The sequence below is a fragment of the Trachurus trachurus genome (assembly GCF_905171665.1).
Source record: "Trachurus trachurus genome assembly, chromosome: 21".
In the NCBI taxonomy this organism is placed as follows: domain Eukaryota; kingdom Metazoa; phylum Chordata; class Actinopteri; order Carangiformes; family Carangidae; genus Trachurus; species Trachurus trachurus.
Genome location: NC_139899.1, coordinates 26,271,181 through 26,297,387, shown reverse-complemented (window position 1 = coordinate 26,297,387; position 26,207 = coordinate 26,271,181). Strand labels below are relative to the sequence as shown.

Below are 26,207 nucleotides of genomic sequence, written 5' to 3'. Positions count from 1 at the left end.
GGTAGGAACTTTTACAAGAACCGTCCTCTCACTCGGTCGCCGTGTCTCCACTGCAGTTGTGTTCCTCTGTTCACAACCCAAGAAGTTTATCCTTTATCTGCGCAGCTGCACCTGACCACATCTCCAAAGTGGAGGCTTTAGCATTATTAATCCGTGCAGTAGACAACTCAAGTAACACTATATCGTGAAAATAAATCAACCATTTCCTAGTACTAAGATCATGAGGTGGTAGCCATCTTTGCACTAGAAGTTTTTTGGCAGCTGTGAGGCCGCTCAGCAATAGTTTGCGCTGTTTCTCACTTGTATGTATTCGAGAACCATCATTAAGGAGAAGTAAAATTTGATTTTACCTAGACAGGACCGTCAGATTCTTGAGGGGACTTGCAACAGTGTCGATCATCGTATGAACATTACAAGTGACCTCCTCCTCTCTGTGTCTCTGTCTCAGGTTGGAGGCCGGTGGCAGCGAGATGCTTTGGCTTTGCTCAGAGAGATGTTGCTGAATCAACATGTGGACATGCAAGTCCTGGTAACGTCTGATTTATTCCCTGAAACATTTATTTACACCTGAGCTTTTTAACTCTCAGAGCACATTTTTATTTATTCATTTATTATCTAATAATAATTTTTAATCATGAGACACTCAGGGCTGAACTGGAAGCAGCTCAGTGTCCTGTTATGTCTTTGTCTTTCCTCTCTTTTGATACTGACAATAACATTAAGTTCTGAATATCATTCAAAATGATTTTTAAAATGATTTCCTGGCTCACAGGTCTGAAGCCACTGTCTCACATAGGGCTGCAACTAACGATTATTTTCATTTTCGATTAATCTGTCGATTATTTAAATGAATAATCTCAATAAAATGTTTTAAAAAATGTTGAAAATGTCAATCAGTGTTTCTCAAACCACAACATGACGTCCTCAAATGTCCTGTCTTGTCCACAAACCACAGAGAGACTCAGTTTATTGTCATAAAGGAACAAAGAAACCAGAAATATTCACATTTAAGAAGCTGGAATCAGAGAATTTTGACGTTTTTTCTTAAAAAACTACTCACACCGATCAAAATAGTTGATGATTAACTTAATAATCGATTATTGTTCGATTAATCAATTAATTGTTGCAGCTTTAGTCTCACGACGAGGAGCACACCTACACTGCGAAACGTACGTCACTACAATAAATTGATAACGCTGAGTCCTGCAGCGTTGCGAGTACTTTTGTTTTTTCTATTTTACTCATTGTTTGTACTCTGCACCTGCCCTTACTGGTGTGATGTGCGTGTCCACTCTGTTTTTTCTGTAAGCTTTAGTCTCACACAATAACTACAGTAAATCTGGATGTGGGCTCGAATCATGTTGTCCGTGGTCGACAGCACTGAGAAACGTTTTTAGAGCTGCAGTGAAAGAAAGTGAATCAGTGTCTGTTTTGATGAGTAATTTAGTCGTTTTTCAATTTGCAACATTTGCATTTTTCTGCTTTTTACTTTTACAATGTTTGATATAATATAAATTAATTGAAAATAATGTAGATTAATGATAATGTTGTGTGTGGTGTGTGTGTGTGTGTGTGTGTGTGTGTGCAGGAGCTGCCGACCGACCCCAGAGAGCCGCTGACCGTGGAGCTGTTTCTGGACGGACTGAACCTCAACAGGATCTTGTGTCAGCATCAACACGCCTCCATGGACCGGAGCATCTCAGCGCAGAAGGTTTGTGTGTCTCTGTGTGTGTTGTGTTGTTCTGCCATAGTTAAAGGGATAGTTCACCCAAAATTGAAACGTCACTCATTATCTACTCACCCTCATGTCGACTAAGGGCTGGGAGAAGTTTCAGAGTCCTCCGTGGCTTCTCTGAGTTACAGGGGGTCTCGGCGTAGCAGTGCATGTCCATATAACGGTTGCAAATGGATACCAACTGTCTTCATAACGAAAAGACACACCAGAAAACATCCAAATACCTCCATGCTGCTCGTATGTAATGTCCATCTTGTATCGTCAAATTTGGACGAACCGGGAAGAGTTTAATTTTTTCTCAGGACAATTTCGCATGTCGGGGCTTCAATACAAGACAGACATTACTTACGAGCAGCATGGAGGTATTTGGATGTTTTTTGGTGTGTCTTTTTGTTACGAACACAGTTGGTATCCATTTGCAACCGTTATATGGACATGCACTGCTACACCGAGACCCCCTGTAACTCAGAGAAGCCACGGAGGACTCTGAAACTTCTCCCAGCCCTTAGTCCACATGAGGGTGAGTAGATAATGAGTGAAATTTCAATTTTGTGTGAACTATCCCTTTAACACAGTAACATGTCTCTGCCCCCCCTGCAGGGAGACTGTGTGACCTCTCCTGCCTCCTTCCTGGACGACTGGGACATCACCACGGAGGTACTGTTGTCGGTGAATCAGACCGTTACATGTTATCGTGTTCAGGTGAATGAAGTTCATTCCTCATGCTCATGTGTTTTCCAGGGTCTCAGTGACTTAGAGGAGCCGGTGTTGGGGCCCTACATTTACCCAGACCTTCCTCAGGAGGGAGAGCAGTTTGAGGTCCGAGTCAAACACCTGTGGACGCCCAACGAGGTAAAAGACTCAACACAGACGCAGCTGTGTTTAAATACTGTAAAGTAAATATGTTAAGGTGACTGGTGGAGTTATTCAGTGGAGTGTTCGACCCAGAAGGGTAAAAAAAATTGTAAAATGTAAAGAAGTGGTAGTACATCCCGAGTTCAAAATTAAAGGGATAGTTCAACATTTTGGCAAATTGGCCCATCACCATAATCCCTATAGTTTTAACAGTAGGTTCATTACCTTTAATTGTCGGTGCAAGCTATTTTTAGAACGGCGGAGCAGAGCCGCAAGCTGCTCAGAGCTACGCTACGGAGGCTCATGGGATTTCTTGGTTTCCCTCATCAAACTCATCAAATACACAATCCAACAACTCCACAACGCTCTGGTGGACAAGTTGTGACCTGCACATTCACCACGCTATGAGATAATAACAGAACGTTACCAGACAGAGTTGTTTTAGAGGTAAATGCAGAGACTGCTTGATGAAAAACTGGCCCACGATGGGAACGCGCATCAGCGGTTTTGCATGAATTTACCTCTAAAACAACTCTGTCTCCACCACATTCACAAGGACTCGAGGATGAACTGAATATATTTTAAATTAGGCTAAAGGTCTGAGGTTAAAGTGTCAGTGACCTCACAAAGCCTGGTTCAGTGTCATTAATGTGACACTTTGAGGGGATTTCTTCAGATTTGTTGGAAACTTTTACCTGGAATCAGTGAACAGCTCAGTGTCACCTCATGAAACACTTTTTTTAGACTTCACACAGTGATTTAAAACTGAGAGGAGGTGGTGGTTGTTGTCTGTGATCAGGTGCTTATGAAAACAAGTTGTGATGTGAACTATTGTCAATGACAAACTCTAAATTCACTGTTTTCTTGTTTTCAAGCTTTAACTGGAGAAACTTTGAGGCTGCAAACGGTTTGGACTCTTGAAGTTTTATCATTGTGAAGCTGAACTGATGTTGTCCTGTGTGTGTGTGCAGCTGTTCCTGTGGCCTCTGGAGGCAACAACAGAGGTGGAGGTGGACGGAGAGACGCTGGACGAAGCTCTGAACAGAGTCAACACAAACATCAACAGTCTGCCTCGACTCTGCAGCTTCACACGAGGTAACGGCTCACTGATTTCAGTAACTCGTAGAAGAACGGTGGAATCAAAAGCACTAGATTTGTCTTTTTTTTTAAGTGAGGTGGATTAAAAGTACAGATAAAACCTACTTCATTAGTTTTAATGACAAAAATAATTTATATCAACAGCACAGTACAAAATGTAACCCATCACAGCCAGGCACTTGACATACTCTTCATCTATAGAATATGTGTGGATTTTGGACAGGGGTCTTCTACACAGTAGCACTGAATTTATACAGCATGTAAAGGCAAATGACGTTTTAATAACCCTTCAAACTGAGTTTAAGTGACACAAAAAGAACAAAAATAAGGAAGGGAGGTCAACAACTACCTTCCTCATTCAACAAAAACATTGTCCATTTTGTCCATCTTGCGCAATAAAAGTTTTTTCTCAGTCTGAGTAGAAAAGTCGGTCTTTCCATCTCATGAATGTCTTTTACGAGTTATTTTTAAAATCAGCTTTAACAGCGCAGTACGTGTGTTTCCTCAGGGACCCCGTGTCTGGCCGAGTACAGTGACGGACAGTACTACCGGTCCCAGCTGATGAAGATCACCAGCGTGGAGCCCGTCATGATCCTGGTCCAACACGTCGACTTTGGCTCCGACGACACTTTACCCGTCAGCAAGTAAGAGACAACCACACGGCGTCAAGATTTATCAAGTTAAACTTTAAAGGGATACGCCAACATTTTTTTTTCCGTGTCTTGCTTCACTCCCAAGTCGATGACCAGCAGATAGACACCATCCTTTCGACTGTGCGTGCAGTAACAAGGGAGATAGAGCCGTATCGCCCGTGATTAGCTTAGCTCAAACGCTGGAAGTGTATAGGTAGTGTTAGCCTGCCTCCTACCCGAGCCGAAATCAGCAGTCAGAAGCTGATTTCATTTTAGCTCTAAACTCTATAAATATATCACTTTATCAACATTTCAAACATTTTTAGGCGAGAAAGTAGCCGTTTAGATCAGCAGTGTGTCGTTAATTTGTCTAAATACTAGGGATGGGCATTTCGACTAATTTACTAATCGTGTAACCAAAGCTGGTACTAATCGGGTAATCGAGTACTGTAATAAAAAATAAAATGACGTCATGTCTGACGGACAGAGCGCAGCCGGTGCATAAATGCGCTCTGTCCGTCAGACAGTCCGCATTACTGACACACAGCGTCGTCACACACAATGTCAGGTGGATAATAAGAGTAGAGACTGGAGTTTAAGATGCACATACGAGGCAGATGTGCATCTTTATGCCGGGGAATAAATGCGCTGCATGCGCTCTGAGCGCTGAGTGCAGCGCTGAGTGCAGCGCATTTATGCCGCGGCTGCCACGGAGGAGAAAACTTTTTTTTTCTTTTCTTTTTTAAATCATTAGCGGTGCTTATTTATTAGTCCACACTACACATGTTGGTGCCTTCGGTCCTCTCTGCCTCGCATCGTTTCAGGAAATAACAGGGAAGGTTTCAGAGTGTTTGTAAAGTGAAAGTATATTTTCTACCAGACTTGAGACCTGTCGTCTCCCTCCCTCGGCGTACGTCGCCGAGGGAGGGAGGGAGAATTATTGTAAAAGGTTTGAAAGTCCGAGGCTCGATCCAAAAACGCTTTTACACAGCAGAAAATCACGTTGCTTGATCCGAAACTGTTTAACACTACAAAAAGCCGAACCAGGGCATGATGATGTAGTTTGATCCGACACTAGATTGCGCTCTGACGTGCCGTTTTTTTTAATCCTCGGGTACCCGAGTAATAAATTCATAACCGAGTAGCAGATTGCTACTCGAGTACTTGAGTACCCGGGTAACCGTGCACATCCCTACTAAATACCAGCTGTTTACAATTTTGTTCGGACGAATTCGGCGCTACATTACCTATACACTTCCCGCGTTTGAGCTAAGCTAATTACAGGCGATACGGCTCGATCTCCCTTGTTACTGCACGCACAGTCGAAAGGATGGTGTCTATCTGCTTGTCATGGACTCGGGAGTGAGGCAAAACACGAAAAAAAAAAAAACTGTTGGTGTATCCCTTTAAATTTATGTTGGTTTTTTCTTTTTTTGTCACTTCCTGTCAGGCTGCGTCAGATGCCGGCCGAGCTGCTCAGGTTTCCGTCTCGGGCTCTGAAGGTGAAAGTGGCCGGCTTCAAGGCTCCGAGCGTGAGCCGGGAGGAGAACGTGCTGCCCTACAGCCCCGGCTGGAGCGTGAAGGCGGCCATGGACATGATCGACCTGCTGCACGGACACATCAAGGCCTCGGTCGTGGTGAGAGACGCACAACGACAAAGAGTTGAATTATGTTTCACTGATGAAGGGTTGAGGTAAAGAACTGTGGTTAATGCTGCAGCACTTTAGGAAAATCTAAAAAATTAACAAGTTTATCAGGAAAAACACTTGAAAGTTGAAACAAGTGATTTTAGGCTTCGTAGTTTCACTATATAAACGACAGATGTCCAACATCTGGCTGGACTTCACCTCTATAAAACACTGTTGTTGGATTTGATCAGTGATTAGATTTATTAAAATGTCTCATCCTGCAACATGGAAATAGTTGTGAGTCTGAGCATAAACAATAAAACCACAAGTCAACAAGGTCCAAACACCGAAGTAGCTCCGGACTAGCCTGGTCGCGCCCACACTAGTGACGTCACGCCTCGCAAAAGCGCTGCTGACTTCTAGTCTGGCCAACCGTGCTATTAACTGGATTTCTGTCTCCCGAATTTTCGGGAACTCCACCCTCTTTTTCGAGAGCCAATCAACGTCGAGCCTCTCCAACGGCTCTGGGTAGAGGCGTGTTGCAGTAGAGCAGCGACCGGAACCTCATTGTAAACAGCAGCATGGAGCAGCGGACAGAGCGGTGTGATTGGTTTAAGCTTCGACACCGCCTATTCTGGCTTCGACCAATAGCAGACTGAGGCATTTGAGGGGGGCGGGTAAACCAGGTTTGAAGGATGCGCTTTGAGAAATGGATTCTCTTAACGTCTTGGCCAGACCCAATGCTGAGTATCAACATTGGAAAGTCGTGCCAACCAGGCTAGCTCCGGACACTCACAGGTTTATTATCTGACCTGTGACGTCAGAGACATGACGTCCTCTCCGACAGTCACTGCGTTTACATGCACAGTTAATAATAATAATAATTTTATTTATAGAGCACTTTCCATCAAAGTGCTGTACAGTTACAGAACGTTTAAAAACATGTGAAAACAGACACAACAACAACAGTTAAGTCTAACTGTGCCACAGCTGGAGTTAGGGCGTCTCGTCAGAATTTGGTCCTTGTCCCAGTTTACATGCAACAGGGCTCCAGACTGTTCCCTAAACTGAGGTATTTTGCCCCTAAAATTTGAGACAGCAAGCAAACTTTCATCTACTTGCTCATGTGCAACCAGTAAATTTGCCTTTTGTTTTTTATTCCCTGGTAAAATGTGGAAGAGGCGACTGAAAGTATCTGGTATCTGTCAGGCTGATGTGTGTGAGGATCAGGAATGAAAAGAAAATGTGAATATTTGCTCTGCAAGTCAGTTTACAGTGTGCACCCCTAAATTTTCTGCTTGCTCTCCTAAATAATTTCAGGGGGCCACTGTGCTCTTAAAAAAAAGTTGGTCTGGAGCCCTGCAGGTAATATCGAATAACTGACAGTGTCCGCCTCCTCAACACTAGGTGGCGATATGCATCGTTTCAGCGGGTTAATAGGCAGCCCTTTCAGGTCGACTTTTCTGTCGCCTAGCCCTAGTACATAACTGGATGTACACTGAACAAAAATATAAACGCAGCACTTTTGTTTTTGCTCCCATTTTTCATGAGCTGAACTCAAAGATCTAAATCCTTTTCTATGCACACAAAAGGTCTATTTCTCTCAAATATTGCTCACAATGGGCTTTATGCACAGCTCCACTACTTCCTGAAATAAGCCAGCTCCTTTATTTCCTGTCTTACATTACTGGACCAACTGATTAATCCAGGTGTGTCTGACCATTGTTGTGAGGTCAGACACACACTTAGGCTGGCCACAATAAATAAATAAATCTCCAAAATATATACAATTGACTCGTGTCGGGCCACGAGTTTCCTTTTTTTTCGGGCTGGGTTGACCAGCTTCTCTGCTCCACCTTGTGCCGTCTCTACTGTTGTGAAGCATGCGCACATGCATTGTCCAGTTTCAGTCAGATGAAGGCAAATACATGCAGAAGAAAAATCACTATAGTCGGATGTGTTTACATGCACTTTAGTCGCCCAGTTATAGTCGGATTAAGGCCATAATTAATTTTTTTCAACTGTCATGTAAACATACTGAGTGTCTTTGTCCTTGTTGTGTCCAGGCGCGGGAACCAGAGCTCACTGTGCTGCTGTACAACGAGGACGGAGAGTTGGTCCACCTGCCTCTGGTGAGCAGAGGACTGGCCGAGCTCGAGTGAAGACACGACTCCTCAGGTTCACGTGAGTTCCTTCGCTTCTTCTCACAAATCAAACATGGACACGACAAAAAAAACAAACCCAAAAACCTTTAAATCGTGGAAACTTTCATGTCGTTGCACCGTTAGTTCAACTTTTAAAAGATCACACGATGTGACAGGACAGTTTACTACAGTTAAGTCCAGATCACATCGGCCTGAGCTACTGACAATAACTGATGAATTTATGAGTTGATCAATTGAAAACCAGCAGCAAATCTTTTTAATAATTAATTAATCCAGTAGGTTATCTATCAAGGTAAAATGTTTTCTGTTACAGTCTCTCCTTTTGTGAAGATTTGGTGCTTTTTCCGTTTCATTACTCAACATTTGTGGAAAACTATGACAACTTTTATCTCTCTATCGTTTTATATTTTATACACAACAATAATTAAATGAATAGTAAAAGTTTGTTTCTCTCCTCTGTCCCCAGGTTTTACTCCCGACGTCCTGTTTTGTGATCGTCTTGTTTTCGTGCTGTTCTTAGTTATTGTTTTATTTTTATTATTTTTTTAACATGTTGCACAAACATTTGCACTCGTCTTTTACTTTCAGTGTTTTCCGGTGGAGCAGTGATTTTATTTAACGTTTGCCTGGCTGTTGCTCTGTCAACTCGGCTCTTTGAGTTCCTGTCAGATTAAAAGTCTGATGTCGTCTAAAACCTCTGCAGAGTTTTTCTTTGTAAACACCGACACAGTCACATCTGGACAACAACAAGTTAACAAAGAAGATATAATTTATTTTACAAAAGATATTATACAGTCGGCTAAGGTAATAATAAATACGTATTTAAACATTTTTACAAGTTAAAATTAATGCAAACGAGCACAGCACACGACGAACTGAAGCACCTCTGTTCTAGTTTTTCATTATTCTGCAGGTTGGACTGTAAACAATGAGTTGATTCAAGTATTTCAGTCGGTTAAAAATATTCACAACCAACAGATCACAAGTCAGATTCATCCAAACACAAACAAGACATCGAGATTTCATCGTAGACTAAAAACATTCAGCTGTCCTGTGGTGGTTGAATGAATTTCCTCAAAACAAAGCGACTTTTTCTGTTGTGAATGAGAGAGAAGTGGCTCAACATGTAAACACTGCAGGGTTTTTAAAAAATCTAGTTGTGTTCAAGTCATTTGTTCAACCTCAGTGATCCACGATGCTGCAAAGACGAGGTGAGTTCAGAATAAAATAAAACATCTGGAGTGTGGAGGACAGAGGTTTGTGTCTAAATCCAAACCAGATGAGCTCCGACAGTTCATGTCCTCTGGTCCAGGACGACGTTCCCGTCTTTGTCCTTGATGCGGACTCGTCCCGTGGGGTAACGCGTCTCCTGCCGCCCGTCGGTGTAGACGGTCTTCACGGTGCCGTCCGGATACTCCCTCCTCTTGTAGTCGGCCGTGTGGATCTCCTTCTGACCCGTGTTGAAGTGGATCTCCTTGGTGCCGTCCCTGAGACACACAGCAAACATTTACACCTGATTAGTCTTTTTTATATTTATATTAGAGCAGGGACTCGATTAAAAAAATTAATCGAATTAATTAGAGGCTTTGTAATTAATCAATCGCATTTTAATCGCATATAAATATTTGACCTGAGAACAGTGAGAAGCATTTTTTTTCCACATGGATTTTAGTATACCATTGAATGACTGAATACATAAGCTTAAGCATTCAAGGTGGTACTTAACCAAGACCAACAGACTAGGGATGCAAATTATCGATTAATTCATTAATCGATATTTGATACATACAGATTAAATGGTCTTTCCTGCCAATACACTATGATGATTACTGTAGTATTTAACTAGGCTACTTAAATCACAGAAGCATAAAGTGATTTGTTGAACTGAATTTTTTTTTAATAAGTGCGATTAAAATGCGTTAACGCGTTAATTTTTGTGTAATTAATTAATCGTAATTAACGCGTTAAAGTCCCGGCCCTAATTTATATATATATATATACAGCTCTGGAAAAAATAAAGAGACCACTCTCTCTCTGTTCTTAATAAATCAGCTTCTCTACATGTAAGGCATTGGCAGCCATCGATTCCAGTGTCTATTGAACTGCAACACAAGCACACCTCACTCTACTTAGCTGATAACCTGAACCAAATCATATTTAATGAGGAAGAAAGATTATAAATAAAATTTAAAAAAAAAACACTGCTGCGATTAAAAATTGGGATTAGTCCACCAATGTTGATTTCTAAACTAGAAAGCTAGACTAGCTACATGTTGTTTTAAAATGAATATGAACTTGTTTTCTTTGCATTATACAAGGTCTGAAAACACCAGAATTTTTTTGTTATTTTGACCTGTTGCCATAATGCTCTAATCTAAATGACAATATTTTTATTTCCAATTTGGGAGAAATTTTGTCAGTAGGGTACAGAATGAAACAAAAGTGTTCATTTTACTCGAACACATACCTATGAATAGTAAAACCAGAGGAACTGATCATTTTGAAGTGGTCTCTTAATTTTTTCCGGAGCTGTATATATATATATACACATATACACACTTTATTACAGGATTGCACAAGTGATTGATTCATGTTCCATTACACATGTTTCTTTTTAGACATTGGAGCGATCCCACGATATGTACGTATTTTGTAGTGAGATCAATCAGAAAAAATGAAAAAGTTCATGGTAACGGGAAGAAAAGAAGGGGACAAAGACAGTAAAATAGAGAAATAGGCATAAAATAAACAAAAAAATATAGTATTATACATACACACACCCAGTTAGTCTTAAGTTAAGGCTGCCACTATTCATCAATCTCAACAGTTTCAATAGGTGAATAATTGTTTAACTAAATTTGTTGGTTCAACCTTCTCCAATGTTCCATATTCAAATGTTTTCTGAGTCAAACATGAACTGATTATATTTGGATTCTGTGAAGATGTCACTGTTTAGTTGAATAAGAAGTAAACTGTGAAATAATATGAGTACTGAAATCAAAAACATTTCGAGTGTAATCATGTTTAAAGAGAGACATAAAGAAATGATTCTCCAGAGGTACATTGAATAATTCACACAAGGTGTTTGCTTACTTACTATTTGGATTAAAATGTTTAATTAGAACATATAGTTAAAATTATAGGGGTAGGATAAGATAAGTTTATACTCCTTTTCGCTCATGTAAACTGCGTTGCTTATGAGATGTTACTTTTTTTGTGTATACATTTTTGCTGTTCACTTATTTCCTTATTATATTATTATTTTATCTTATTTATTTTATTTTTTTACATTGTCGTTTACATGATCGAAATAAAGATATCAATCAATCAATCAAAAACTTATCACCAGAGTCAATATTAGAGGCTGGAGCTGTGTTTTACTATGTTTTACTCACGTGTTGACCTGGATCACCGTCCCGTCCGTCAACACACTCTCTTCTCTGCCGTTTGGAAACAGGTTCTTCACCGTCTGGTCGGGGAACGTGATCTCTTTACGACCGTCTGGGAAATGTTTTTCTGGAGGAGGAAAGAGAAAGAAAAAAAAAGACAATTATGACTTTATTTGATGCGCAAAAATTGTACAAGTGCTTTCCATAACTCAAAACAATAAAAACCGTAACACATAAAGAGAAGTTGCACGGTAAATGTAACAAAGTGTAGTTTTCCAGTTCGATCCTCACCTGTCTGGTTGTTGGGGAAGTGAAGGACCTCGATGCCGTCTGGGTAGGTGACGTGTGTCGTCTGAGCCTCGGAGTAGAAGTAGATCTGAGAACGAGGAGCAGATGGAGAACATGACAGAGCTTCTTCTCCTTCGTGTTTTTTCACAGGAACATTAAATTTGATCTTTTCATAAAAAATAAAAATATCAATTTTCAGACTTTTCTTGCTCTTTAATTGGATAAAATCAGAGTTAAACTGGCTGCACTGGTGTAGGGACTTGTAGTTTACTTTCACAACAATAAAGCAAAGTAAAAGCCACATGGTTTGTAAAGCAACACGGTCTCTTTTCTAAGACTAAGAGTAATTTAATTGTATAACACTGTCATCCCATTGGCTGAGGGAGCTTTTAAAAAGTCCTTCATCCTTAATGCTGCCCTCCAACTAAGTAACATTGAGCTTTTCTATATTTATTTATTTTGTTTAATTGTGTTTATACAGTAACACTTTATAATCAGTAAACACTATTAAGCATGAATTAAGCATTAATAATTACTGAATTCATCATTTATAACACATGAATACTCATTAGTAGGCTATGTAGTTTAGTTTAATACAGTTAATAATGAGTAAAACATTTTTAACTGTTCATAAACTGCATACTAATGAGTATTCATGTGTTATAAATGATGAATTCAGGATTGAATGCTTAATTGTGTGTACTTATGTTACCAATTATACTTTTATACAGTGAGCCAAAGGTGATTTTTATTATATCATTTATCATTAGTTTTACCAAACACTACACAACCGTTTTTTAACCCTGGGTTACAGGAGGTTTTCTGATGCAGAAAAAAGGCAAACACCTCATATGTTGAGTTATTAAACCATACATTTCAACTTTGCTCAGATGTTTCTGAGAGCCTCAGTCTGTGTCGACGTCCTGTCGGTAAAAACAACTCACCACTCTCTGGTCGGCGGTGACCTGCTTGGTGTCTCCGTTGAAGAAGGTGACCTTCACCGTCAGGCCGTCGGCTGAAACCTCCTTCCTGGTCCCGTTGGGGAAGACGATGAGACGATCGCCTCCGGCCAAAACCTTCTCTACCTGCAAGAACCAGAAACCTCACTGCAAAACCGTTTCCTCACATCATCAGGGAACATTTAGTTCTTTTACTTCAAGAGCAAAAACCCTTCATTCATGTTTTTGTTGTTCTTGTAAAATCAAAGTGTTTGTGTTTAAGATGAAAATGAGACATTCGACTCCTCAGCTTCTAATTTTTCTGCTTTTTACTGTTAAAAACTCTGCAGTTTTACTCAGCGAAGTCTTGGGATGTTGAAAACAAATCTTGTGTTTCCCATCAAATCACTGAGTTTCCAGGATTTCACATTCTGGTCATGTTTAACACACAAAACGTCTCTAACCTTCCCGTCAGGATGTGTGATGACCTCCTGAGACGATTCTGCCTCTTGTGTCTCGTTGCTCTTTGGTTCTGGCAGCAGAGAATCTCTTTTCTACAGAGAAAGGAAATCGGAAAACAACAAATCATACAACATCTCACATTTGGAGAAGATAAGAAGATAGATAGAAAAATCTATGTAATATAAAAATATATGTGGTTCGATTTGTGATTCGTTGAACTGACCACAGCCTCCTGAAAAGTTACGTTACACAACTTATCACAGCAGGTAAAATCTATATTTGCATATTATCTAATTTGTTGCACATTATCTAATTTGTGAATTAATTTCTTGTAACAAGGGGTAGACAATACAAGTTCGCCTTTTTCTGCCCCCTTTCATTCAAGAGTTACAAGTATTGTAATTTTTTTATGAGTTAGATTTTTGTTTTTATGCTTGATAAATGAATGAAATAAATAAAGTAAAACTAAACTATACTAAATATTAAGGGAAACCGCCTCTCTTCTCCTCTGGTATCGGTCAGTGAACCGTCTCTCACCGTGGAGCCGCTGTCTGACGCTTCCTGGTTCGGAGTCGACTTCTCCTCCGTCCTGCGGCCTACAGACAGAGAGGAGGAAGAGAAGGAGGAGAAGGAGGAAGAGGAGAAGGAGGTGGTGCTGGGAGCCGACGGCCTCCTCAGGCTGCTCTTCATCCCTCCTGACGACAACCAACACAAAACAAAACTTCTTGTTAGAAAATACTGATTATTAAAGGAGAATTCCGGTCATTTTTGACCCCTAAATCGTTGTCCTGATGGTCACCCGGTGTTGGGGGGAGCAAAAAACGCAACTAAAATTGATGCAGGCAAACCGGAGTTATACCATGGCTACCCGGCGCTAGCGCTAGCGACAACGCTAAAGTATGGGGGCAATTTTTTCAACCACAACAAACACTCAAAAAACAATCAAATATCTATGGTACATGACTCGAATCCTTACGACACACCACTGAACTCATAATAGTGTGTTGTGTGTTGTGGTTGAAAGAATTGCCCCCATACTTTAGCGTTGTGGCTATCCCTAGCGCCGTCTAGCCATGGTGTAACTCCGGTTTGCCTGCATCAATTTTAGTCGACTTGTTTGCTCCCCCCAACATTGGGTGACCATCAGGACAATGATTTAGGGGTCAAAAATGGCCGGAATTCTCCTTTAAGTAGTAAATCAACCAAACATGAGTCTGATCTTGTGTCTGGTGGAACAAAAGAAGTTAAAGTCTGATAATCCTGTAACTCTGAAACTAAATCTCTGGGATGTTTCCACTCTACCTGTCTCAGTTACTACAGCGGAGCCTCGTCGACCTGCAGCGGTGATGCTCTGTGGAGGACTCGTGCTGCTGCTGCTGCCGGAGCCTCGGGAGTCCAGAGGGCTCTGAGGGTAAAGACAAGAGTTTTATTGTGATTTCAGTGTAAAACTGAGGTGAGAAAACAAACTGAGGAGATTATCAGAGCAGCGACAGCACAAAAATATAAAAACGGTAAATAATATCTGTCTGGAGAAGCTGTTTCCCTTCGTTAAAAATCATAAACGAGTGTCATGGAGCTCAGTTTCCCACCTTGACAGATTATTAACATGTTTTCTAACTGAAACAAACAATGAACTGAACTCACTGGTAGTTTTTTTTGTCCTATCTTATAATTTTATTCTATTGTCATTTATGATTCTTACTCATTGTACTATTGTTCATTTTCTTATAAATGTTGTATTTTTGTACCTATATGTGCCTCTGGTCTGTTATTTGTGCTGATCTTGTGTCTTTTTTTGTTTTTTATCCTGTTGTCATGTGTGTCTGTCTCTTGTATATCTTGAGTATATAAGAGCATGATGTGTTATTGTCTTTCAATCGTGTATATAATAATGTGTATAGAATGAGTTACCTTTTCTATATGTGGTATTTTATTGTTGCCGTCTTTTTTAAAGGATTCCCTTTAACATCAGGCAGAGGGACTACCGATGAAAATTTGCCTTTTAGCTAACTCAGGTACATTTACATTTGTTTTTACAATGTTTAATTAACGTGCACTGTCCCTTTTGAAATAAACTAATACATAAAAAGAAACAAACATATAATTTAAATAGAATATAACCACATAGAAGAAATATAAGAAATGTTTAAATAAACAGGGGTATGAAGGTCTGATGAAAGCATGATATTGTTTCTTTGTGGTCAATCTATTATAATCTGTACTGATAGACTGACACTTCATCCTAGAGAGCATTAATATATAATCAGTAAATAAAGATATAATCATGCTCACAGCAAATTTCACTCCTTTGGTCACAGATGAAACGTTGTTTGGGAACATTCCTGGAGCGTCTCTCGTCTCTTTGTCTTTCTCTGCAGCGACGGGGTTTTTCTTCCAGGAGCTGAGACGAAGCTTCTCCAACACACGCACCTAGAATAAATAAAACAAACCAAAACAACAATGAGCTGTGTTCACTGGACGTGTGTTTTTGAAACCGGGTGTGAGTGAGGTGATCAGAGGTCAGAGGTCAGGCGGTTGGTTACCTCCTCCCGCAGCGAGCCGTTCTCCTGGCTCAGAGACTCCACCTGCTGCCTGAGCCGACTGTGTGTGGAGCTCCAGCGACTCTCCTTCCTCCGCAGCTCCTCCTGCAGCGAGCTCAGCTGCTGCTTCAGCGCCTGGAGGGGACGACATGGCAGTTAACTACACATGTACATCATAATTAAAGGGATAGTTCAACATTTTTGGCAAACTGACCCATTGCCATAATCCCTATAGTCTTAGCAGTAGGTTTGTTAGCTTTAATTGTCGGTGCAAGCTATTTTTAGAACGGCGGAGCAGAGCCGCGAGCTGCTCAGAGCTACGCTACGGAGGCTCATGGGATTTCTTGGTTTCCCTCATCAAACTCATCAAATACACAATCCAACAACTCCACAACGCTCTGGTGGACAAGTTGTGACCTGCACATTCACCACGCTATGAGATAATAACAGAACGTTACCAGACAGAGTTGTTTTAGAGGTAAATTCAGAGACTGCTTGATGAAAAACTGCCCCCCGACAGGAACGCGCACTGTTTTGCATGAATTTACCTAACAACTCTGTCTCGTAACGTTACAGTGAAGGTGAAAAGGTTGCTTGTTAGTATAAAACTTTCTAAAGCTAAAATCTGAGAATAATCACATCTTCCAAATAAACAATATTAAAGTGTGACACTGTCATGTTTATGTGAATTTGTCTGCTGTATTTGTGTTGTTTCCTCCCCATCAGTGTTTTGAGAATAGCTCACTACCTCATATTTAAGTTAAGCTTTATTGTGATAGGCCAGTTTGGTCACATGACAGTTCAGAGTTTGAGCGGGAAAATGCATAGCCTCTAGCTACTACACGCGGTCTGCTTGCAGCTTCAGCTGGTATCTTTTTCCTCCCGCTGCTTGTGTCTAGGAAATTATCGCTTGTAAGTATTGTCCACCATTCTTAGTTAATTATGACCTTACACAGATTTCAATATTGTACTGTAAATATTGAAATATTATAAAAACGTTTGTTTTATTCACATGTAGCTAAATTGTGCTAACATTGTGCTAATGTTGAGCTAACGCTACGCTAATGCTAAGCTAACGATTAGCCTACAGCTATTTGTATTATCATTCATGTGAATGCATTATGTTGGCTTTGTAACAATACAGTAATTGTCATTTTTTCTGTATCATTTCAGTTTTACAAAAAATATGTTTCAAGACCTCAGTAAAGGCTCTTCAACTTCATTCACGCCTCTGAGTTTCTCTTGGAGCTTGTTCGCTATCTGTCAATTTGTGTAGTCACACACTGAGGACAGAATAGACACCGTCTTTTAAATTTTGATCAAACCCACAAACCCAACTTATTCTCACTAGTATTAATTTTAAATCTTATATATAAAATGTAAAATGCACCTGGATCTCCTCTCTCTCCTTCTTGTCAGGAACGGCTCTGGCTGCCATCACGTGTTTCTCAAACACTTTTCGTTCCTTCAGCAGCTTCTTGTTTTCTTCTCTCTTGTGCTCCTCGAACTTGGCCAGTTCCTCTGATTTCTTCTGCTCAAACTCCAAATGCTCTTTTCTACAAAACAAAACAAAAATCCACCACAGAGCGAGACGTTAATATCACACATCTTAGAATCACAATCTGAACTTTTTTTTTTATTGCCAAGAGCAGCAAAAGGCAAAGGCAAGTTTATTTGTATAGCACATTTCCGCAACAAGACACAACTCAAGGTGCTTTACATATTAGCAAAGGTCACGATGTCACTTTACAGCACAAAGCCATGCTGTCAGATGCAGACACAAAAAGTATAAAAATAGTAGAATAAAAATAAAATATATAATAATAGACTTCCAATGTGTTTTTGCTTTGTTTTTGGTTTCTGGATCTATGTTTTGTGTTGTAGGTCGGGCTTGATTTGTACATTGTTGCTGGAAAAATCAACCCAAAAAGACTGAAAAAGGACTCAGTGTATATTATTCTTATTCATGTAACTGTAATGTCAAAAAAAATTAAAAAAAAAAAAAAAATTATTTAGTAGTTAATAGTTATTTCTTTGCATTTGTCTGACCAAAACATCAATAAAAAAAAAACCAACGTGAGGTGCAAAACAAATAGAATCACCTGAGGTTTTCCTGGTTTCTCTCGTTCTCCTGTCGGAGTTTGACGAGGGCGGCGTTTTCCTTCCTGAACCTCTCGATCTCGATCTCCAGCTCAGCCAGTCGCTCCCTCAGCTGGCGAGACTGAACCTGCTGGACCTGCTGACCTGGAGACGAGGACACAGACACACACACACACACACACACACACACACATCTGGTCAAACCACCGCTTCAAATGGGATCTGATTACGATTCATCAGTCTACAATTTGGTTCGATTCGATTATACGATGCATCTCATCCTCAATTTTCTACGTTGCCACACACGGCTTTTTCATTATTTAACATAAATAGTCAGATAAATATGATAACTTTTTAGTTAAATAAAATAAAATAGAAAATATCATTTAAATGCATTTCCACAATGCAGCAGCTTCCTTGGAGTCTGAACACACAAAGAAAAATAAAAGGCCTATAGCCAACTTAAAGGTGCACTTGTTAATTTCTCAAAAACAAAACGTAAAATCTTGGCATTGTGCTTTAAAATTAAAATAAATCACTGTCTCTGTGTGCGAACGACATCATAAAACTTGAATGAATTATTTGAATTTCAACACTGATTATGTGACGTAACTGCAACGATTCAGAATCGTCTTTGATACGATTCTTTTCGGCGCCACTAGTGGATCTGCTCAGGTTTTAGCTGAAAAAACGAGAGGGACCCGTGTGCAGGGACAAGGGCGCCGCCATTAGCTCAGCTCATCCATACCGGAAGTCACGACCGGAAGTTGTTTTTCTTCGTGTATATTATTTCTATGTTATTCTAAGAACCCCCTCTCTCTCTCTCTTTTTATTTTTTATTTTTTTAACTTTATTATCCCCTCTCTCTCTCTGGCCTGTCTAGCCTCTACCTGGTCTTTTTACTAAACTTAACCAACTCCTTTCTTCATTGCCTAAACCCAACCGAAGCACCCACCAAAGACATTTCTTTTTTCTCTCTCTCTCTCCTGGTCTGCTGTCAGCAGGAGCGGCACTAGCCGTTAGCAGCGTTTTTTAATAACTCAATAACTTAATAAACGATCCATGCAAAAAAATATTTAGTTAGCTCAATCATGTTGTAACTAAGATATCCGCTGGAAAACAATATTTTACCATTTGAGTTACTGAGTTTTTTTTTTTTTTATCTACATAGAAATGATACACACGAAGAAGAGCAACTTCCGGTCGTGACTTCCGGTATGGATGAGCTGACAATGGCGGCGCTCTTGTCCCTGCATACGGGTACTCTTGGCAAAAACAAACAAAAAATGTGGAACTGAACCTTTAGAATGAACTGAAAAATAATAAAAACAAATACTGATAATGAAAACAGAAAACAGAAACCCGTCTCCGTCCGTCTCACCTAGGGGTGGGAGAAAAAATTGATTCACATAAATATCGCGATATCTTTTTTGACGATTTTTAAATCGATTTTTTTTTTTTAAATATTGTGCAATGTGCATTTGTTTGCCTTTTTTACATACAGAGAGTACAGGTTTTGAAAAGGGTTTAAGTTCACTTTATAATGGCGTATGTTAATTTATAGGCTCCTACAGTATTTGTGTGCAGATTAATGTTAAAAATGCAGACTAAACATCGAGAGAATCGGCAATATCGTAGAATCACAATTTAAATCGAATCTCCGTCCAAAAAATCGTAGAAGAATCGAATCGGGAGAAAAGCATATCGTCCCAGCCCTAGTCTCACCTGTCTCGCTCTCTGGGGCGACAGAAGGAGCAGGCGGAGGAGGAGGAGGAAGAGGTGCATTCTGGGTCTTTGGCTTCAGCGAGGGGAACAACCTCGTCATGAGCTGGGAGGCAGGAGGAAGAGGAGGAGGAGGAGGATCTGGCTCCTGATTGGCCGAACCGACGACCGCCACCTTCCTGAACAGCGCTCGCTCCGGTGGCGAGACGTCGTCGTTGGCTGCTGTTGCCTTGGAGACGGGGCCGACCCTGGGCCGAGTCTCCTCCTCCTCCTCCTCCTCCTCCGGGTCGTTCCAGGTGTCGTCGTCGTCGAACACGACCTTCCTCTGGCGCCCGTCCCGGTCCGACTCGATCAGCGTGGACTCGTCGGCGCTGACGTCCGAGTCCCTGCAGCTGTCCGAGTCCTGATACGACCGCTTGTCGTACGGCTGCGGGTTCGACGGCGCCGGGAAGACGAAGGCGCTGGGAAACACGGGCGGTTCGACCTTTGACCTCACTTCCCGTTCCTCAGACTCACAGGATGAAACGTCGTAGTCGTCCTCCTCCCTCGCTCCGCCGCCCCGTCCCTCCTCCTCCTCCTCCTCCTCCACGTCCGCTCTGCTCCTCGTCTCTTCGTCTCTCGAGGTCGCAGCGCCGTTGTTGTTACAACCCGCCGCAGCGCCACGGTTGCCGTTACCGTCGCTGCTGCACCTCTGGAGGGCACAGCCGGGATGAGGAGGAGACTTGATGGGGGTGGAGGAGAGGCGGCGCTGGTGGCGGTCCTGAGCGCCACGAAGCTGCCGGTGGTGCCGGTCCATCTGGAGAACCTGCAGACACAGAACAGAGACGCTGAAATGGGAACAACGGGACGAGACCGATCAACTCTGTCAGAGAGACACTTTAATTAAAGCAGAAGTAAGCGATCCGGTCGTTTTGGCTAACTTCTTGTCAGCCGATGGAGTTAGCAGTCCCCGCCCTCGTCCCTACGTCACCACATTCACGTGCATCCCTTGGCTGCACACACAGAGAGGACCGCCCCTTTATGCCGTTCTCTCTCCTCATTGGATAAAGGTTGTAGGATACAAGGAAAGTTTTCTCCTCGGCTTACAGCAGAGCAGAGTGACTGACAGACCCGTGTTTCAGACCAAACACTCTATAGAAGTGATTGCTGTCGGAAGATATAACTATTTAAGACTTATATTAACACAAATATTCTGCTTACTTCTGCTTTAACTAGGAACTGACAAAAAAATAATATTCGTGTTGTTGCTGCTGCTCTCAGTGGACGCCGTAAAACTGCAGTAACAGACGTTTGACCACTTGGGGGTGGTGTTAACAACCTACAAACACATTCAATATACATACAGTGGCATCATGCAAAAGTTTGGGCACCCCTGGTCTTTGTTTTCAAGGTACGGTAAATGCAGAGACTGCTTGACGAAAAAAACGGAAAATGCGCATCAGTGGTTTTGCATGAATTTACCTCTAAAACAACTCTGTCTGGTAATGTTGTGTTATTATTATCTCATAGCGTGGTGAATGTGCAGGTCACAACTTGTCCACCAGAGCGTTTTGGAGCTAACGAACCTGCTGCTATGACTAGGGATTATGGCAATTGGTCAATTCGCCAAAATTTTGAACTATTCTTTTAAGCAAGGGGAAGATGAAATAATCTCCAAAAAAGCATGAAGTTAAACATGAAACACTTTGCAATATTTTAATCAATATCAGTGTATTATTTTAGTTTTCTACAGTGAAAAGGGGAAACAAAGCAGCAGCCTGCAAAAGAATGGGAGACTTCAGCTCTCAGATAACTTTGACCAAGATTTATTTACACACTGTGATGACTACTAGCTACTAACAATGCAGGGTGGCTAAACCTTTTCCTTTTCTGTCATTTTGAAAATGTAAAATATGACAATAGTTATATTATATTATATATAAAGTTATATTGTTTAAAATGTAAAGGGAGCGTGTCATTATGCCTTTTGGAGATCATTTCATCTTCCACTTGTTAAAATATTCACATGAACAGAAATTTTGACCAGTGGTGCCCAAACTTTTGCATGACACTGTATGTTTTTTTGACAAGACACAGCTGCAGTGAGCAGAACAGCGAAAGTGAATCAAAGCAGAAACGAAGCAGGATGGACAGTCTAAGAAAAGAAATATTCACATCCAAGCCATAATGTGATAGATTGTCTTTTTAGAGATATTGATTATATGGACTTTAGAAGCATTGCTGCAGACTATATGAAGAGATGAGCACCGTAGAGAAAATGTTATGCTAGATTTGAGATGAACAAAAGGTGCAAGAGGAGGACTAATCACTAAAGAAGTAGAATGAATCACCTTTACGACGAACGAGGAGTTGGAGGAGAAGGACAGCTCCTCGGCCGCCTGCTCCAGCAGCTCAAACTCTCCCAGCTCCATGTTCTCCATCTGCTGGTCGCACTCCCAGTTCTGCAGCTTCTCCTGGAACGACCCCTCAAACGGGTCCAGAGGAGCGCCGACTCCTCCTCCTCCTCCTCCTCCTCCTGCTCTCCGTTCTCCTGATTCCATGCTTCCACAGTTCTTCTCTTTAGCTGTATAGTTTCCTGCCGACACGCCCAGCTGCTTGGTGACGGGGTTCGGCTGTTCAGGTTTCATCAGACCGGCCGTCCTGGCGCTCTGGTCCTTCAGTTGACCCGGTTTAGTTTGTCTCCACTCCGACTCGGCGTCGTTAGACTCTGATCCCTCCATGTTCTGCCTCTGGTGACTTCCCAAAACCTTCATCCGTGCCGTTTTACTCTCCGCTCTGACGTCCTGAGGCGGAGAACCGAGGCCTCTCAGCCGGTTCTCCTTGTTCAGGATGGCGGTTTTACGCTGGACGGGAAGCCGCTGGGTGCAGTTTGCGCCTCCTTTCAGCAAAGCCGTGGGCTCCGAGTTGCTGCGGGAGAAGATTCTGCTCTGAGGTTGTGGTGGTTTGGAGTCTTTTTTTGTTTCTTTTCTTGTTAACGACGGTCTACGATTGTTGGTGAATCTCGAAAGTCCCTCGCCACGCTTCAGAAACGTCCTCTTAGGAGGCGCCCGTTCAGCTCCAGCTCCATCTTGGCTCTGTTCAGGCGAGGAAACAAAGTGTGTCATTGTATTAAAAGACAAGAAACTCCAAAGATTTAGATACAAAAGCATTCAGCAATCAGCTTCTTTGCATTTTAGAAATGATTTCCTGTTTTATGAGGAAATCTTTGCTGTGTCCTTACCTGCTGTTGCCGGGCAGACTTCAGCCTCTGCTCCTCCAGCCTCAGCTGCTCCTCCAACAGCTCCTCAAACGTCTTTTTGTGACCTCCAATGCCCGGTTTAATGGGTCTGGTGAGGACACACACACAAGACAAATACAACCATACAGAGAAGTTTGTCAATAAACACACAACTAAAAACTGAAAGAACAAAACTCTCCATACACAGAGCCAATATTCAGGTGCAGGTGCCAGTTGATTGCAAGAACAACTCAATTCACAACAGTTTGTACCTGTCCTGAGAAGCTGTATCTCCTTTTCCCCCGTGCGCTTCAGTGGCGGCTGCTCCATTACTTTGTACTGATGTGTCTTCGTGTGCCTGAAAACGTCCTGCAGCGTCGTTCTGTCCCTGCTCATCGTCTGTGGAGTCCCACCGGTCTGAAGGAAACACAAACGCTGTTAAAGTGCAGATACAAAAGCCGTCGACTTCCAGGCAACATCACAACATGACGACTGTCTCACCTTCTTCTTCATCGTCCTCTGCCTGATGATTTTGACTCCTCGTCAGCTGCCCCCTCTTCCCTCCAACTGAGAGCTGTTGCCCCTGTCGAGGGTAAAAGGCGGCGCCCTGCGGGATCCCAAACCCGTTCATCATGGCGCTGTGACAGGAAGCTCCCTGGAGGGAACTCTCCCAATCTGATCCTGACATCTCTGAATCATCTGTAGAGTACAACACACAGTGAATCCAGAGATGAACATAAAACATAAAGAAGAGACGACTAAGTGCGGGAAGAGGGAAAACTACATACGTCACTGTGCAACTGTGTGTTGAGTTAATAAATAATCAGTTGTGCAGTTATTCTAGTCATCACTCTTTGTTACCTCCTATGCGGTGCGGGGACTCATTCATCTTTCCTAGAAGCCTCTGCTGCTCCTCCTGGAGCCGAAGCAGCTCCTCCAGCTGATGAGCCTTCAGCTGCTCCTGCATGTGCTGCTGCCACTTCCTCAGCTGCACAAACACACACACACAACATCACAGTGTGGAGTGTTTTAGAAGAGAAGAGAAGAGAAAAATACTTTATTCATCCCCCAGGAGGGAAATTCAAGTCGTCCAGACCAGCAGCTTAAAATAGATAACACACACAGAGCAATAAATAATCTAAAATTATATAAATACAAAGTGAAAGTGTATAGACTAACAAACAGTGTTGTGCATCGTGATGGCAGCAGGAATGAAAGATCTCCTGAATCTTTATGTTCTGCAGGTCAGACATGTATACCTAATGTTTTAAATAAATCTACTTTATTACGGTATCAATGTTCTTTACTAAAAAGGGGGTTGTATTCCTCATATACAGATAAATCAACATGTTGATAAACTGACTGACTCATGTACCCATCACTATTACAGCCGTACCAGACATAAATAGTCTTAGGGGAAAAAATACTAATAATAGCAAGACGAGGCACAGTGTGTGTGTGTGGGCTGAAGGTGGGTGTAAACAAGACGCAGTGATATAATCAACAGTGAAGTTCACACACTAACACACATCCCTACTGTTAGTAAAGAACTACATTTCTTCTCATTGGCTGATATGTCGATCTGTTAAAACCTGAAATGTTATATGTATAGCTACAGAGCGTAACCTGCTGCATCATCTCAAAACTAAAAAACAAAAACATAAAGTGAACTCAATCACTAAAACAAAAAGAAAATATCAACAAAAGATATTTTAATATCTGTTTATCAGGAATTGATTTCTCAAGTTGATGTAGTGGGAATGAACAAAGATTTTCAGATTTTGTTGTTGGAGAAATCTGACTTTACATGCATCTCTTTTTTTTTATTGTTTTATGTTGTTTTTTTCATTCTGTAAATTAAATTTATGTTGAATGTCTGTCTTTTGGAGGACCACTTGACAAGCCCTTAGGGTTTTTTTTTGTTTCTCCTGCACATTTGCTTTATCTACTGTATACTTTGTATGTCTTTTTGTTGTAATATGCTGTTTTATATATCTTTTATGTGCTAATAAAATGCAATACAATACAATTGTTCATTTTGACCTCCACATTGAATTGATTGGCAATTAATATTTGTCATTTGTCATTATCACAGATGAAACTATGTGCTTTACCTCCTCCAGCTTCGCCGTTAGTGGTAGATCCTGTGTTCTGCTCGCCATCTCATCCAAACTATCCAAATCCAAATGTCCATCTAAATGTCTCGCAGCAGGGACAAAGTCAGGAGGACCTCTCAGTGGTCCATCAGTCCCGGCGGCGGCCCCAGCGGCCCTCTCTCCTCCAGGCAGCCGGGTAAACCCCTCGACACCCAGGCAGCTGCTGTCTGCAGAGGCCGGCGGCAGAGGAGCGAAGTCGGAGCTGAAGGAGTCGTTTGGCTCCAGGGACGACGACGAGGAGGAGGGGGAGTTTCCCACGACCGTCGAGACTTGGGCGTGCCGCAGGGAACCGACGGCCAGCTCCGGGTTAGGGCTGAGGATCACCCCGGCTCTGCTGCTACTTGGCATCCACCGGGCCAGGAAGTCTGCCTGGGAGGAGTAACACCGCTGCAGCCCGGCTGGAGATGACATGTTGACCGCGATGTCTCAATCAGGCGGAGAGAGAGCGCCCTAATCCGGGGATTTGAACAACAGATTACAGTGACAGGTTAAGGGGGGTTAATCACACCGTGAATAAATACACTCCAGGTGATTCCCACGTCCAAGAAAACTATATATAGTAACAGGTTTAAGGTGAAATTTAATTTAAGGTCAGCTATTTTAATTAAGAAACCTGATTGACCGTGAACGCATCACGGCAGCAGAAGACTGTTAACGACTGTTTGTTTGGTTAGCAACAGCAGCAAACTAAACCACAGCTGTTTGTCACTAACTTAAATCACAGATGAATAAATTACAACATTGTTAACATAAATTTAACTCATCGACGAATAATTTAATGTTGCTTTTTGACACTTTAAACTGGTTTATTTTCGATAACGTTGCATTTAAAAGGCTCGTCCTCCTCAGTGATAACCTGAGTGTCGTCGTTAAATTAGCAGGGTGCGTTCAACTTGTGTCGGGAAGAAAGTTACTTTTTTTTTACGACTTTCGTCGCGGTGACAAGGTGAATAAATCAACAACATTAACAAAAAGTGTCAAACCACAGTGAAATTACCTGTAACGAAGGAGAAAAGTTGCGTTACGGAGGGAAAACTCCGCGTTGTAGATTAGAAACATAACAGACAAAAGTTTCGAAGCCTGCCGCCATATCAAAACAAAGCCCGCGAGAGTAGGAGAACGACAACAAATTTGGCTGTTGCATTATGGGTAATGAAGTTCTGCTACTTTTTTTCCCTTCTTTTTTTTAAACGTCGGTTTCACTTGGTTCATATAAATTACTCTTTTCGTCTCTAATACACAAAAAAATCCTGGATTATGAATTAATTATACGTTTAACATG

At 41.7% G+C, this 26,207-nt stretch overlaps 2 protein-coding genes across 2 annotated transcripts in view; one reads left to right on the top strand and one right to left on the bottom strand.

Moving 5' to 3' along the window:
* Positions 1–8,648, top strand: part of rnf17 (ring finger protein 17) — a gene marked incomplete at its 5' end in the record, with an annotated part of 36,255 nt that extends 27,607 nt beyond the window's left edge. Inside the window, 9 exons of the mRNA XM_083996018.1 lie at positions 449–529; positions 1,589–1,708; positions 2,336–2,392; positions 2,477–2,587; positions 3,562–3,685; positions 4,197–4,332; positions 5,771–5,957; positions 8,015–8,132; positions 8,580–8,648. Coding sequence (XP_083852144.1) covers positions 449–529; positions 1,589–1,708; positions 2,336–2,392; positions 2,477–2,587; positions 3,562–3,685; positions 4,197–4,332; positions 5,771–5,957; positions 8,015–8,110 — 912 coding nt within the window. The 3' untranslated portion in view covers positions 8,111–8,132; positions 8,580–8,648. The remainder of the gene's footprint in view (positions 1–448; positions 530–1,588; positions 1,709–2,335; positions 2,393–2,476; positions 2,588–3,561; positions 3,686–4,196; positions 4,333–5,770; positions 5,958–8,014; positions 8,133–8,579) is intronic.
* Positions 8,649–9,407: 759 nt separating this feature from the next.
* On the bottom strand, positions 9,408–26,004 carry cpap (centrosome assembly and centriole elongation protein; the record flags this gene model as incomplete). Its single annotated transcript, XM_083996017.1, has 20 exons — positions 25,923–26,004; positions 24,884–25,375; positions 23,631–23,757; positions 23,271–23,468; positions 23,042–23,186; positions 22,773–22,878; positions 21,883–22,626; positions 19,556–20,357; positions 17,833–17,974; positions 17,121–17,286; positions 15,734–15,865; positions 15,483–15,620; positions 14,493–14,595; positions 13,842–13,885; positions 13,728–13,811; positions 13,193–13,282; positions 12,735–12,875; positions 11,794–11,878; positions 11,509–11,629; positions 9,408–9,600 (listed from the first exon to the last, which is right to left on the bottom strand). The coding sequence occupies exons 2-20, from the start codon at positions 25,334–25,336 to the stop codon at positions 9,408–9,410; spliced, it is 4,014 nt and encodes a 1,337-aa protein (XP_083852143.1). The 5' UTR covers positions 25,337–25,375; positions 25,923–26,004.
* Positions 26,005–26,207: the final 203 nt, after the last annotated feature.